Below are 15,081 nucleotides of genomic sequence, written 5' to 3'. Positions count from 1 at the left end.
AACAAGACTTAGAGAATAATAGTGCTAAATGGGTATTTCTGTTATTAAGATGTATTATCAAAATTTTGCTTTAACTCATACATTCTGAGAGCCACTATTTTAATTATTGATGCCATTGTTAGATTTATTATCTTACCTCTACAAAGACCACTGCAGCTTCTCTGTTAATCTTCACATTGTGAAGTTGCCCATCAGCCAGGTTTTTAAAATCAAAGTTAAAAACATCTGGCTCTCTGTGTCTGTCTAGCTTATACCTGATCTGCAAACTTCCTGAAGACAAAAAAAAAAAGACAGTTTTAACTAAAACAAAACTTTACAAAAATTGCCCACGCAGGTTCTAAATCACATTAAATTTTCTAAATATAATTTGAATCTATGGAGCATATTTTTGGGTGGAACAATATATACTTCTCCTGGAAAATTGATCGTTTATGAGCTATTTTAGGGCCACATTCTAAATTTAGTTACTATTTTAAAAGTTAATATCAAATGGATTATAATGAACAGTCTCCTTTCCAACATCCTCAATTTTCCTTAACTAAATGAAAAAGTGTAAGTTGAGCATATGAAAACTCTGAACCAGGCTCTAAGTCAATTATTAATGTGATAGTCATATTATTAAATGGTAAAACCTCAAGCAATACTGCATTAATGTTCAGGTTCTTTAACTTCTTTTAATCTGAATTCACTGCAATTTAATGTATTGTTGACATTTGCATAATTAATTTTTTTCCTTACACGATCAGGATTTTTCCCCCTAAAGTTTGTGCCATAACAAAGAAATAGAGAAAAATAGAAATATATTGTTTTTTGCAGTATCCAAATCTCTCATTCCACATACTGTACTTCTTCACAGATGGAGCTCAATAATTCTCTTAATACTTATAATTCTCATATGGTTTTTGCATATCCATAGAAACCAGTTTAAGATTGTTTGTTCTCCAACTGTGTACTCCTGAAAAAGCCTTAGCAGGCTTCAGTTGGGTGGGTCACTCAACTTTTTCATATACGCATGACACTAGTGATTTCTCAACTACTAATAGATAAAGAACCATCATATTTATTGGATGCTTATGGATATTGTCTTTTCTATGGTTTAAATATTTCTTTATTTTTTTTTCTTAGAGGGAACTAGAAATATTTTCCATGTATTAAACAAGATATTTCAAAGAGAACTACAAAATTCAATTATATATTTCATACATAGAAGCATAGGCCCCCCCCCCAGGGAATCACAGGAAGCACAGTTTCACACCAAACCCATAAAATAATCAAACGTTTATGGGAGAAAGGCATCTTAATTGAATCGTTGAAATGTTAACTTTTGCTGTAAATATTTGGGGTTATAATGAAAAATAAAGCAACTGTAGTAAAGCCTGGTTTGTGACTGGATCACCGAAAGGTCCTGTGGCTTTATGGTCACATTTTTCTTACTCAGTTTCTTATTTATTTATTTATTTATTTATTTATTATTGGTTGTTCAAAACATTACAAAGCTCTTGACATATCATATTTCATACATTTGATTCAAGTGGGTTGGTTCTCATACTCACCATTGGAGGCAAGGATAACTGAAAGGTACTCCTCATAGACAGAGCCTACAAACAGCAGCAGGCTGGGAGTCCCCGTGGTTCGGAAGCTCAAGGTGACTATTTCCCTGGTTAGTGTTAGCTCCTCATGAAATAAAGCTGCTAAGGAGCTGGAGTTCCCATTGAAGGTGTAATTGTGATGCTCTTGAAAACTGTAGATTATGGAGGAACCAGCTCCAAAATAGGCAGAAATCTCTGGACAAAATTTTTGTTTTGTTAGTAATACTTAAGTGCAATAATACTTGCTTTATGCACATTTTTTAAAAAAACCTAATCCCTCACTATCCCAAGAGAGAAAATAATAATGGCATTTTTACTGTTTCATTTTACTTTTACAATTTTAAGGTTAAAAATGTATATATACTATTATTTATCTAATAACAAATATTACACATAACTACATTCTCCATTATTTTTATAACTTGATTTTGTAATGATAAATATTTCACTGTTGCCTTCAAAATGTTTCATCTTAGATTTACATAAAATTAAATCTCTAGTCTAAACATATAATTCAGAGGTTTTTCCTCTTCATGGGGCATTTCACTACGGCAATCCAGAAATGACTGCTACCAGAGCTAACAGAAGTAGCCAGTAATGGCTTCTCAAAACAGATTCCTATCTCTTCCTGAATTACACAGAGGATTTGGGACAGAAATTCTATTTCAAATCATCATAGAGTTGCTTTGTCCTTTCTTTGTAGCATCATATGCCAGAACATTCTTCATGTTGTACTTGAAGCCTCCTTCTTGGCCACTTACCATGTGAGCAGAATGGGCCCTCATAGGCAGAGGATGTACAGTCGCAAGCCACTCCTCTGTGCCGTTCTTGACATATGCCCCCATTGTGACACAAGTGTGCATAGCTGCTGCAGTGTCCTGCACACCCTGCCTCCACTCCTGGAGTCACCTTGGCTCTTCCCTCCAGGTCCAGAGCCATCCCGTTCAACTGCAGAAACCGAATGCACCCCAGAAAGCCCCTCTGCCTGCTGGCCGTTCCACCTGCAAGGGAAACACTGCAAATGGCAGCACAGTTCCTCCTGTACTATTGGCAAGTCAACACTCCACCTGAGGCCTTGTGGACAAGATCAAAAACCAGGACCCTTAAAAATGTTCTCTATGGAGATCCAAGATTGTGGGCTAGAGGAAGGCTGCATTCTGTGTTGCTCTGTGACCTGGATTCAAGTAGTGGGGAATACTGTTTTTCTGTGAGTTATTAGAGGACCCCCAACAGCTGCGCCAGAACATTAATGCACAGGTCCCTTGCTGCAAACCCACACAGGATCCTGGGTTGTGGCTGCCTATGCGCAGGACCTCTGGTCACCATTCCTCTGTGCAATCCCATGAGGCTCCCCTGTCGCCTCCATCTTGGGACACTGTAACCACTGCCATAGTCCCTTACTTGCAATAGCCTGCACCTGGGGACACCAAACAGGGTCTGAAGACAGCCACCAGCCACAACACTGTACACCACCGAGCTGCATCTCTGAACAGGACACCCAACGCCACTGTCCAGCCCTTGGGACACCTTTGTCACCATCTTTAGTTGGGGCAACTCCCAGCTTGGCAAACCGGCTGGGTCCTAGAAGCAATGTCAAAGTACCTATAGTCCCCAACTCCTTCCTCCCCTGCAGCCACTAACAGGGCACAGTGCTTGCGGCTATGTGGCAAGCTCGCAAGCCTGGCCCTGAACTGCCCAATACAAAACAGCTCTCTAGGACAGGTGCGCAGCCCCCATAGCACAGTCCATAAGATCTCTGGAGAGAGAGGTTCCTGATTGGGAAGTAGAAAGGGAGGGGGTGAGTGAGATACAGTTTAGAGACTACATTAGAGACCAGGAATTGTGAGGTCTATGGTCTATAGGTGATATAAGGAGATAAGACCAGGCACCTACATCACATGAGTAGGCTCCAAAGGAGATACTTAAGATGCTGTCTCCCACTGGGGACATGCAACTACTATATGCCACTTCCAGGAGCTCCAGTCCCCAAGACCAACCCTCCTACCCTAATAATCTTCATTAGCCTAAGGGTGGAGATACCAGCAAACAACAGACAATCCCAACTACTGGATGAGTAGGGAAGCAGGAAAGATACTGAACTCCAACAAAAACAATCCTTGTATTTTCCTTTGAGATTTTTTCTTTTCTCTTTTTTCCCCTTTCTCTCTCTCTCTCTCTCTCTCTCTCTCTCTCTCTCTCTCTCTCTCTTCTCCCACCCCCACATCCCCAACATTTGTGAAACCAAGTATTTTTCATGGATTAGGCTATTGAGGACTGGAATGTCTGTGTAGTATATGACAGTTGTGTTGCATATTCTTATATCTCCTATTTCTACATTTTTATTTTTCTTAATTTTTATGGTTATTTGATTTTTATTCTATTGTCTTCTCACTTACTAGTCTCATCAAAATTACTTTCTCTCTTTTCTCCTGCTACTAGCCAACTAGATTCCTTTTTCAAGCTTCCTAAGATCTAATAAGTCTTTATATCCTTACTCCTACCTCCTTAACATCTCATCCTATACCACACCCCTGTTCTCTTTGTTCACCATCCGAAACTGTAGACCCTTTTGCAAACCTACTGTTTATATTGTAGATAATAATTAAACTCAACATTTCTGCATATTGTGACAACCCACAAATGTCTTAATAGTGGTTATTTGGTTCAAGGTTGTATATTGTTTGTATTGGGATCTGTTAATATTGTTCTCCCCCTTAAAAGAGAGGTATTGGAACCCTGCAGGGACACTATATGCCTATAGGGTAAAAACTGTAACACCTTGGATCTGCAGTGCTACAAGGGAAGACATACAAACAACATGAGAAAACAAGGGAATGAAGTGCCCTAAACAAACCAAGATACTATATTACTAGAATCCATGGCCAGCACAGCAGAAGAAATGACAGAGAAGGAGTTCAGGATGTACATAATTAAAATGTTCTGTGCATTAAAGGATGATATAAGAGAGCAAATACAGGCAGCAAAATATAATTACAATAAAGAGTTACATAAGCCAATATAGGAAACAAAAGATTCCTTCAAAAAGGAGATGGAGGTTCTGAGGGGGCAAAAAAAAAAAAAACAACAGAAGTCCTTGAAATGAAGGAAAGAATAAACCAAATTAAAAACACAATGGAAAGCATCACCAACAGGTTAGATCATTTGGAAGACAAAACCTCAGACAATAAAGAGAAAACATATAATCTTGAAATAAAGTTGACCACACAATGAAACCATAAGCAGAACATTCAAGAATTATGAGATAACATAAAAAGACCAAATTTAAGAATGATTGGGATAGAGGAAGGCACAGAGTTACAAACCAAAGAAATGAACAATCTATTCAATAAAACCAGAAAATTTTCCAAATATGAAGGATGAATTGGAAAATCAAATACAAGAGACTTATAGGACACCAAATGTACAAAATCATAACAGATCCACACCAAGGCACATTATAATGAAAACACCTAGCATACAGAATGGGAGAATTTTAAAAGCTATAAGAGAAAGGAATCAGATTACATATAGGGGGAAACCAATTAGGCTATCTGCAGATTTTCCAACCCAGATCCTGAAAACTAGAAGATCCTAGAAAAACATATGCCAAGCTCTGAAAGAAACCAAGAATATTATATCAGCAAAATTAAGCTTTAGATGTGATGACGAAACAAAAACCTTCTATGATAAACAAAATTTTAAAAAATTTACAACTAGAAAGCCTGCACTACAGAACATCCTCAGCAAGATATTTCATGAGAAGGAAACAAAATCAACAATGAAAATAAGCAATGGTAGGTTTTACACTAAAAGAAAAACCAATCAAAGGAAAAACCAAGTCAAGTTATATAGTAAAAATAAACAAAAGTGACTAGAAATATAAATCACGTCTCAATAATAAACCTGAATGTTAATGGCCTAAGCTCATCAATCAAAAGACAGACAGGCAGATTTGATTTAAAATAGACCCAACAATATGCTGCCTTCAAGAGACTCCTCTCTTAGGAAAAGACATCCACAGATGGAAGGTGAAAGATTGGGAAAAAGATATCCCTCACATGGACTGCAGTAAGAAACAGGGGTTTCCATCCTCATATCAAATAAAGTAAACTTCAAGCCAAAGTTAATCAAAAGGAATAAAGAAGGATATTATATACTGCTTAAGGGAACCATACATTAACAAGACATAACAATTATAAATCTATATGCTGCAAACAATGGAACATCTATGTTCATCAAACAAACTCTTCTCAATTTCAAGAGTCAAATAGACCACAACACAATAATACTGGGTGAGTTTAACACACCTCTTTCACCATTGGACAGACCTTCCAAACAAAAGTTAAACAAAGAAACTACAGAACTCAATAATACAATCAATTAGACTTACCAGACATATATAGAATATTTCATTCATCAATGAGTGAAATACACTTTCTTCTCAGCAACACATGGATCCTTCTCTAAAATAGACCATATATTATGCCACAAAGTAACTCTTAGCAAATCCAAAAAACAGAGATACTACTCTATATTCTATCAGATCACAATGGAATAAAATTAGAAATCAATGATAAAATAAAAACTAGGAGCTACTCTAACACCTGGAGACTAAATATGCTATTGAATGAACAATGGATTGCAGAAGGCATTAAAGAAGAGATTAAAAAGTTCTTAGAGGTAAATGAGAATACTGATACAACATACTGAAATATCTAGGACACTATGAAGGCAGTACTAAGAGGAAAGTTATTGCATGGAGTTCATTCCTTAAAAGAAAAAAAAGTCAACAAACAAATGATTTAACATTACATCTCAAAACCCTAGAAAAAGAAGAACAAACCAAAAAAGTAGAAGCAGGAAATAATTAAAATCAGAGCTGAAATCAATGAAACTGAAACAAAAGAAACAATTAAAATATTTGACAAAACAAAAAGTTAGTTCTTTGAAAAAAATAAATAAAATTGATAAACCCTTAGCTGTGCTAACGAAGAGAAGGAGAGAGAAAACTCAAATAACTAACATCCATGATGAAAAAGGAAATATCATGATGGACACTACAGAAATACAGAAGATAATTAGTAATTCTTTTGAAAATTTGTACTTCAATAAAATAGAAAATATTGACGGCATCGACAAATTTCTAGAGTCATGTGATTTGCCCAAACTGAATCAGGATGATATATACAAGTTAAACAGATCAATTTCAAGCAATGAAATAGAAGATGCCATCATAAGCCTACCAACCAAGAGAAACCCAGGGCCAGATGGATACATAGCTAAGCTCTATAAGACCTTCAAAGAAGAACTAATACCAATACTCCTAAAATTATTCCATTAAAGAGAAAAAAAGGAAAAAAATTCCAAACTCATTCTATGAGGCCAATATTACTCTGATTCCAAAACCAGGCAAAGACACATCAAAGAAAGAAAACTTCAGACCATTATCTCTAATGAACATAGATGCAAAAATTCTCAATAAAAATTCTGGCAAATCTAATACAAAAACATATTAAAATGATAGTGTACCACAATCCAGTGGGGTTCACCCCAGGTTGGTTCAACATATAGAAATCAGTAAATGTAATTGGTCACATCAATAGACTTAAAGATAAGTACCATATGATCATCTCAATAGATGCAGAAAAAGCATTCTACAAATACAGCACCCCTTCATGTTCAAAACTAGAAAAACTAGGGATAATAGGAACCATATCTCAACATTATAAAAGCTATCTATGCTAAGCCCAAGGCTAACATCATTCTAAATGGAGAAAAATTGAAAACATTCCTCGAAAAACTGGAACAAGACAGGGATGCCCTCCATCACCACTTCTTTTTTTCCTAATTTCTTTGTTTTAATTAGTTATAAATGACAGTAGAATGCATTTATATACTTTGATATATCATACATAGATGGGATATAATTTCTCACTTTTCTGAGTGTACATGTTGCAGAATCAATATTGGTCATGTAGTCACATATATACATACAGCAATAATGTCTGTTTCACAAGGGAGAGAATTAAACAACAGCAGATGGGGTAGAGAGGGAAGATGAGAGGGAAGGGGAGGGGGGATAGTAGGGGATAGGAAAGGTAGCAGAATACAACAGTCACTAATATGGTATTATGTAAAAATGTGGATGTGTAACCGATGTGATTCTGCAACTTGTATTTGGGGTAAAAAATGGGAGTTCATAACCCACTTGAATCAAATGTATGGAAGATGATATGTCATGAGCTGTGTAATGTTTTGAACAACCAATAAAAAAAAAATAATGTCTGTTTCATTCTACTATTTTTCCTATCCCCACATCCTCTTCCCTCCCCTCCCATCACTTCCCTCTACCTAATCTAAGGAAACGCTCTTCTTCCCTAGTGCCCCGCACCGTATTGTGAATTAGCATTTGCCTATTAGAGAAAACATTTGGCCTTTGGTTTTGTTGGATTGGCTTATTTCACTTAGCATAGTCTCCACCTCCAACCATTTACTGGCAGATGCCATAATTTTGCTGGTGGGACTGCAAATTGGTGCAACTACTATGGAAAGCAGTATGGAGATTCCTCGGAAAACTGGGAATAGAACTACCATTTGACCCAGCTATCCTACTCATTGGTTTTTACCCAAAAGACTTAAAATCAGCATACTATAGTGACACACACACATCAATTTTTACAGCAGCTCAATTCACAATAGCTAGACTATGGAACAAACCTAGGGGTCCCTCAAAAGATAAATGGATAATGAAAATGTGGGACATATAATCTTTTACCACTTCTATTTAGTTCTTGAAACTCTAGCCATAGCAATGAGACAGATGAAAGAAATTAAAGAGATACGCATAGGAAAAGAATTCAAACTATCACTATTTGCTGATGACATGATTCCATACCTAGAGGATCCAAAAAATTCCACCAGAAAACATCCAGAACCGATAAATGAATTCAATGAAGTAGCAGGATATAAAATCAACACCCATAAATCAAAGGCATTTCTATACATCAGTGACAAATCCTCTGAAAGAGAAACTAAGAGAACTACCCCATTTACAATAACTTCAAAAAATAAAATAAAAAACTTGGGAATCAACTGAACGAAAGAGGTGAAAGACCTCTACAATGAAAACTATAGAATACTCAAGAAAGAAATTAAAGACAACCTAAGAAGATGGAAAGATCCTCCTTGTTCTTGAATAGGCAGAATTAATATTGTCAAAATAACCATACTACCAAAAGCACTATACAGATTTAATGCAATTCCAATCAAAATCCCAATGACATTCCTCATAGAAATAGAAAAAGCAGTCATAAAACTCATCTGGAAAAATAAGAGACCTAGAATAGCCAAAGCAATCCTTAGCAAGAAGAATGAATCATATTGCATCATGCCACACCTTAAACTATACTACAAAGCCGTAGTAACAAAAACAACATGTTATTGGCACCAAAAGATTGACTAATGGTACAGAATAGAGGACACAGAGACAACCACCTAAATACAGTTACCTCATACTAGACAAAGGTGCCAAAAACACATATTGGAAAAAAGATAGCCTCTTCAACAAATGGTGCTGGGAAAACTGGAAATCCATATGCATCATAATGAATTAAGCCCCTATCTCTCACCACGCACATAACTCAACTCAAAGCTGATCAAGGACTTAGGAATTAGACCAGAGACCCTGCACCTAATGAAGAAAAAGTAGGCCCAAATCTTCATCATGTCAGATTAGGCCTAAACTATCTTAACAAGACTCCTATAGTGCAAGAAATAAAATCAAGAATTAATAAATGGAAGGGATTCAAACTGAAAAGTTTCTTTACAGCAAAAGAAACAATCAGTGAGGTGAAGAGACAGCTTACAGAATGGGAGCAAATTTTTACCACATGCACATCAGATAGAGCACTAATTTCTAGGGTACATATAAAGAACTCAAAAAACTTAACATTAATAATAATAATAATAATAATAACAACAACAACAACCTAATCAATAAATGGGCTAAGGAACTGAACAGACACTTCTCAGAAGATGATTAACGAATTTATGGAAAAATGTTCAATATCTCTAGCAATTGAAGAATGCAAATGAAAACTACTCTAAGATTTTATCTCACTCCAATCAGAATGGCCGCTAGAGGATGTGGGGGAAAAGGCACAATCATACATTGGTGGTAGGACTGCAAATCAGTGCAACCAATCTGGAAAGCAATATGGAGATTCCTTGGCAAACTTGAGATAGAACCACCATTTGACCCAGCTATCCCACTCCTTCGTTTATAGCCAAAGACTTAAAAACAGCATACTTCAGTGATGCAGTCACATCAATATATATAGCAGCACAATTCAAAATAGCTAAATCGTGGAACGAACCTAGATGCCCTTCGGTAGATGAATGGATAAAGAAACTGAGGTATGTATACACAGTGAAATATTACTCAGCATTAAAAGAGAATAAAATCATGGTATTTGCAGGGAAATGGATAGAGTTAGAGAACATTATGCTAAGTGAAGTAAGCCAATCCCAAAAAACCAAAGGCCAAATGTTTTCTCTGATATGTGGATGCCGATACATAAGTGGGGTGAGGGGGAGCATGGGAAGCATGGAGGAGCTTTGGAGAGGGAAAAGGGGAAGGAGAAGGGAGGGAGCATGGGGGTAGGAAAGATGGTGGAATGAGATGGACATCATTACCCTAAGTACACGTATGAAGACACAAATAGTGTGACTCTACTTTGTGTACAACCAGAGAAATGAAAAACTGTGCAATATATGTGCACTATGGATTGATATGCATCCTGCTGTAATGTATAACAAATTAGAATATATAAATTTTAAAAAATAAAATAAAAACAAAAAAGAAAAAATGTTCTCTAAACAAATGCAATTTTGAAAACATAATTGTGACCAATTGTTGAGAATTATTAAGCAGTACTGAATAAACCACTAATATAAATATATTTTTAAAAGTTGAAGTTAGTAAATATTCTAAAAACACTTCTTCAGGTTACATTTATTTTTTTAGTTACAGATGGACAAATACCTTTATTTTGTTTGTTTATTTTTTTATGTGGTGCTGAGGATGAAACCCAGGGCCCCCGCATGTGCTGCTCCAGCGCTCTACTGCTGAGCCACAACCTCAGCCCTTCAGGTTACATTTAAAAAGATGTTTACATTTTTCCTTTATAAAGCATGAAATAAAGATCCATGATCATATTTATTTCTTTATTGTTGTTTGTTTGTTTGTAGATGGACACAATAACTTTATTTTATTTGTTTATTTTTATGTGGTTCCGGGAATCAAACCCAGTGCCTCATGCATGCTAGGCAAGCACTCTACCAATGAGCCACAACCCGGGCCTCCATGATCATTTTTAAATAATTTAAATAATAATTTAAATGATGTGTCTTGAAAGGTTATGTAGCTGAAAATCTCTAATTATATATGTGAACTTCTATTTTTGAAGAGCTCTCAGTACTAAAGCTGTGAAGAGAAACTGAGGAGGGAGCAATAAAGAGGACACAAGGGTGAAGCCATGAATGAGGACCTCAGGCTTACTGGCTGGACCCCGTTAATCCAGGGTCATGGTGGTGTAACACAGCCTGAACACTATGCTCCTCTGTAATTTTCTTAACTCTCATGTGAGTTTAAGGTGATAGTTCGCAAACATGGAAGCACAGGTGTAACTGCAGAGCTTGTTAAAAAACACAAATCTCATACTTAGGGTATCCCATATCTGAACTTTCAACTAGCTTCTCAAGGGATTAGAAATCTTACTCTGTAGGGATGCTAATTCTAGGTGAATTTCATGCAAACTTGGCTTCAAGAAATTCCATTAATTTACCCTTAGGATTATAAATCAGAAAATAAAATTGTGTAAGTTGAGCTGTAGTTTGATGATTTGAAGTGAAGCTTTATATCAATAAGAACTAATTGTGCTTGAAGCCAATTTTTAAGGAGCCCTGGGTTGTACACCGCCCCCCCCCCAGCCACCTCCCGACACCTCCCACCCCCACCACACACAATTGCTTAAATTCACTGAATAACATTAGATCCTCTTTGGTGTAGGTATATTCCAGCTTACTAACTTGTGATTTATATTTGTTTTAATTGGATTTTGTTTTCATTTACTTTAAAAGACATGAGAAATGACCAAGTGAGAGCTACTTGGTTAATCTGCTTACTTTCCAAATTAGAATAGAGTTGCTTGAAACATAATGTAATGAGACATTTTTTTCCTTGAGAAAAACAATAATAAAATAACAAATAAATAAAGGAAAGATTTCCATTGTCCAGAGCTATCTCTTTCCCAACCTTCCATAGGGGGAATAAAACCCAGGGACCCTTTACCACTGAGATTTATTCCTAAACTCTTTTTTTTTTTTTTTTTTTTAATTTTGAGACAGGGTCTAAGTTGCAGAGGCTGGCCTCAACTTGTGATCTTCCTACTTTGGCCTCACAAATCACTGGAATTATAGAAATGTGCTACTGTGCACAGTTTGAGCTGTAATCTTTAAAGAATGGGGAACAAAGAAGTTAGACATGGTTATGAACATGGCCAATGTGAACACAGAGAAGCAAAAGTGGAATAGGACAAGGGAGGCCAGGAACAAGATGGGGGTATTTCTTGCCAGGGACAGACACACTAGATAACTTCTGTGACACGGTCTCCTGTGGTCTGTTTTGAGGGTACACTGGAGGATTCTGTCCTAATTGCAAGGCAGGTTCTCTAATTCTACAGAGATTTAAAATAGGAGAAATAGATAAAAATGGCTAAATGTTCGATAAAATAGTATTGATGAGAAGTAGCTGAAGAAAATGCAAATTGGCTATTACATTGAGTATAAATTTGGAAATTCTAATTGGGTCAGTTTGGGTTTCTGTGGTTCAAGTCAGTCAATCTCTCTGAGGCTGCATTATCTTCTCAGTAAATTGGGCAAAACAGCATCTGTAAAAGGAGATATTAAATATTAAATACGAAGGTCTTACAAATGGTGCTACAGTCTCTATTGTCATCATTGCTGTTATCGCTATTTTTTTTTTTGATACCAGGGATTGAACTCAGGGGTACTCAACCACTGAGCCACATCTCCAGTCCTTTTTTGTATTTTATTTAGAGACAGGGTCTTAGCACCTCACTAAGTTGCTGAGGCTGGCTTTGAACTCATGATCCTCTTGCCTCAGCTTCCTGAGCTGCTGGGATTGCAGGCATGTGTCACCATGCCTGGTTTATCACTGCTATTTTAAATTACAGTTTCTTTTGGTTCAGCTGCACTTAGAGCACAGCTCAGTTATAAACCATCAGTACTCACCAATGAAGAGCTGGCTGTTGAGCTGCAAGAGGAGGTGCCCACCAGTGGGGGCAGGTTGAAACTTTTGAGGGAGCTGATCCACTTGGAGAGATGCTTCTTTAACATTTCTTTCTGCCTTCACGTGATGCCATCGGTTGTCATTAAAGGGAGTGGGTGACTGTACTGTGACTTCACAAGGACCATTCCCCACATCAAAGGAAAAGGTCACTTCTGTGGGAGCTGGAAATTGTAGATATGAAAGTTTCTCAAGTTAATTCAAAAGGGAGAAAATGTAATCCTGAGTGGACATGAAAACAGTATTGTGGTATGCTCATAATGAATAGCGCAGTGATGCAGGAAAGAATTACTTAGAGTTGGTTAGGAGGGAAAAATAAATTTGAATCCTGGAGAAAGAAAAATAAAACTGATTTTAATACATTCTTTCTCAGAGTTTGTTATGGTTGAGATATGAGATGTCCCCCAAAAGCTCATATGTGAATCAATACAAAAGGGTTTAGAGGTGCACTGATTGGGTTATGAGAGCCTTAACCTAATCAATGTGTTAACCCATTAATAGGAATTAACTTGTTGGCAACAGTAGGCAGATAAGGTGTGGCTGAAGGAGGAAGGTCCCTGAGGACATGCTTTTGGGGTTTATATTTTGTTCTTGGTAAGTACAGCTCACTCTCTCTGCTTCCTGGTGCCAGGTCCTGAGCTGCTTTCCTTCTCCACACTCTTAGGCCATTATGTTCTGTCTCAACTCAGGCCTCAAGGAATGGAGTTGGCCATCTATAGACAGAGACCTCTGAAACCATGAGCCTCCAAATAAAACTTTTCCTTCTCTAATTGTTCTTATCGGGTTTTTGGTTACATCAGTGAAAAAGCTGACTAAAAAAGAGTTTAATTGCTCATCTTGCTAAGCTCTAACTAGCAGACATTTACCTATAGAAAGAAATCTAGCATGTGATCTGGCTTCATATAAATGATTTTGATTAAAGGTGATTTAAAACTTCATATAATTTAAAAAATCGTAAGTGAAATCTTTGACCATAAGAAATAAAGATTTGCACATGTGATTAAATAATGTGAGCAGTCAATTCAGTCAAATAATTTTTAATTTAGTAGAAATTAGTTATTTGACCAGTCTGGTTTAATCTCCTGATTGCACACAGAAGTAAAGTAGCACCAAACCATTATAATCTGTTGTATATCTCAGGAGATGTTGTTTCACTCTCTACCTGCTATAGTTTGGATGAGTAATTCCCCAAAGGCTCAGGTGTTATTAAAGTCTTGGTCCTCAGGGTGGTGCTATTGGGAAGTGGAACCTTTGGAAGGCAGGACCTTCCAGGAAGGTCTTTAGGTAATTGAGAGGGCATAGCCTTGAAGAGGATTGTGGGGCCTTAGCCCTTTCCTCTTTCTCTTTTTTTCTGGCTCAGGGGTAAGCACATGCTCCCATGATGACATACTGCCCTCACTAGAGGTCCAACACTATGTAGCCACTCTATTTTGGGCTGAAACCTCTAGAACCATGAGCCAAAATAAACCTTTCTAAGTTAACTGCCTTAGATATTTTGTTATAAGGATAGAATGCTGACTTCTTTAAGATAAAAGAATTTTTTTAAATAATAGAATTTTGGTATTTATAAAAATATACTTGATAAGGAAGCATGGCAGCAGATTAGGAATGAGAATACTAAAGGGTTTATTGCTCATTACTGAGCATTCTGTGGCTTTGTCTCAGTGGCAACTCACCGCGCAGTTCTAGTCTGATAAAGTCTGTGATACCCAGGTTCTCTACAAACACCCCAGAAGAAGCTGTTGTCTTAAAAAAGAAAGACACATCAGCACTGAGCTCTCCACGGAATGTAGGGAAATGAAGATACGAAGTCTCAGTATTGAATGAAGCTGAATTCCAAAATGAATCTGTTTATTAAAAAAAAGAGTGAAAGTAATAGTGAAACAAAACAATAATTGCATTTTATGTGTCTAGCATTTATTTTTACTATTAAATGCATTACTCATCGAAGGAAGTCTTCATTTTGAGGTTCTTCTAGACATGAAGCCATGATATGAATATCCAAATGGTGATTACTTGGATCATTAAGATTCTGGACATGGATAACTGAGTAGAATCACTATGGAAATGGTCTGTGTTTTTAAACACAATTTTACTTTTAATTTAAGGAGTTAAAAATGACTC

At 36.7% G+C, this 15,081-nt stretch overlaps 1 protein-coding gene across 1 annotated transcript in view; it reads right to left on the bottom strand.

Annotated features, from left to right (window-relative positions):
- Nucleotides 1-14,804, bottom strand: part of LOC124106473 (contactin-associated protein-like 4) — a gene marked incomplete at its 5' end in the record, with an annotated part of 37,257 nt that extends 22,453 nt beyond the window's left edge. Inside the window, 5 exons of the mRNA XM_046464076.2 lie at nt 137-270; nt 1,554-1,784; nt 2,351-2,590; nt 12,903-13,121; nt 14,634-14,804. Coding sequence (XP_046320032.1) covers nt 137-270; nt 1,554-1,784; nt 2,351-2,590; nt 12,903-13,121; nt 14,634-14,804 — 995 coding nt within the window. The remainder of the gene's footprint in view (nt 1-136; nt 271-1,553; nt 1,785-2,350; nt 2,591-12,902; nt 13,122-14,633) is intronic.
- Nucleotides 14,805-15,081: the final 277 nt, after the last annotated feature.

The sequence above is a fragment of the Marmota monax genome, unplaced genomic scaffold, assembly GCF_021218885.2.
Source record: "Marmota monax isolate L192 unplaced genomic scaffold, Marmota_monax_Labrador192_F-V1.1 WCK01_AAM20220418_F8-fsc00507, whole genome shotgun sequence".
Classification (NCBI taxonomy): Eukaryota; Metazoa; Chordata; class Mammalia; order Rodentia; family Sciuridae; genus Marmota; species Marmota monax.
This window is presented reverse-complemented; position numbering and strand designations above follow the sequence as displayed.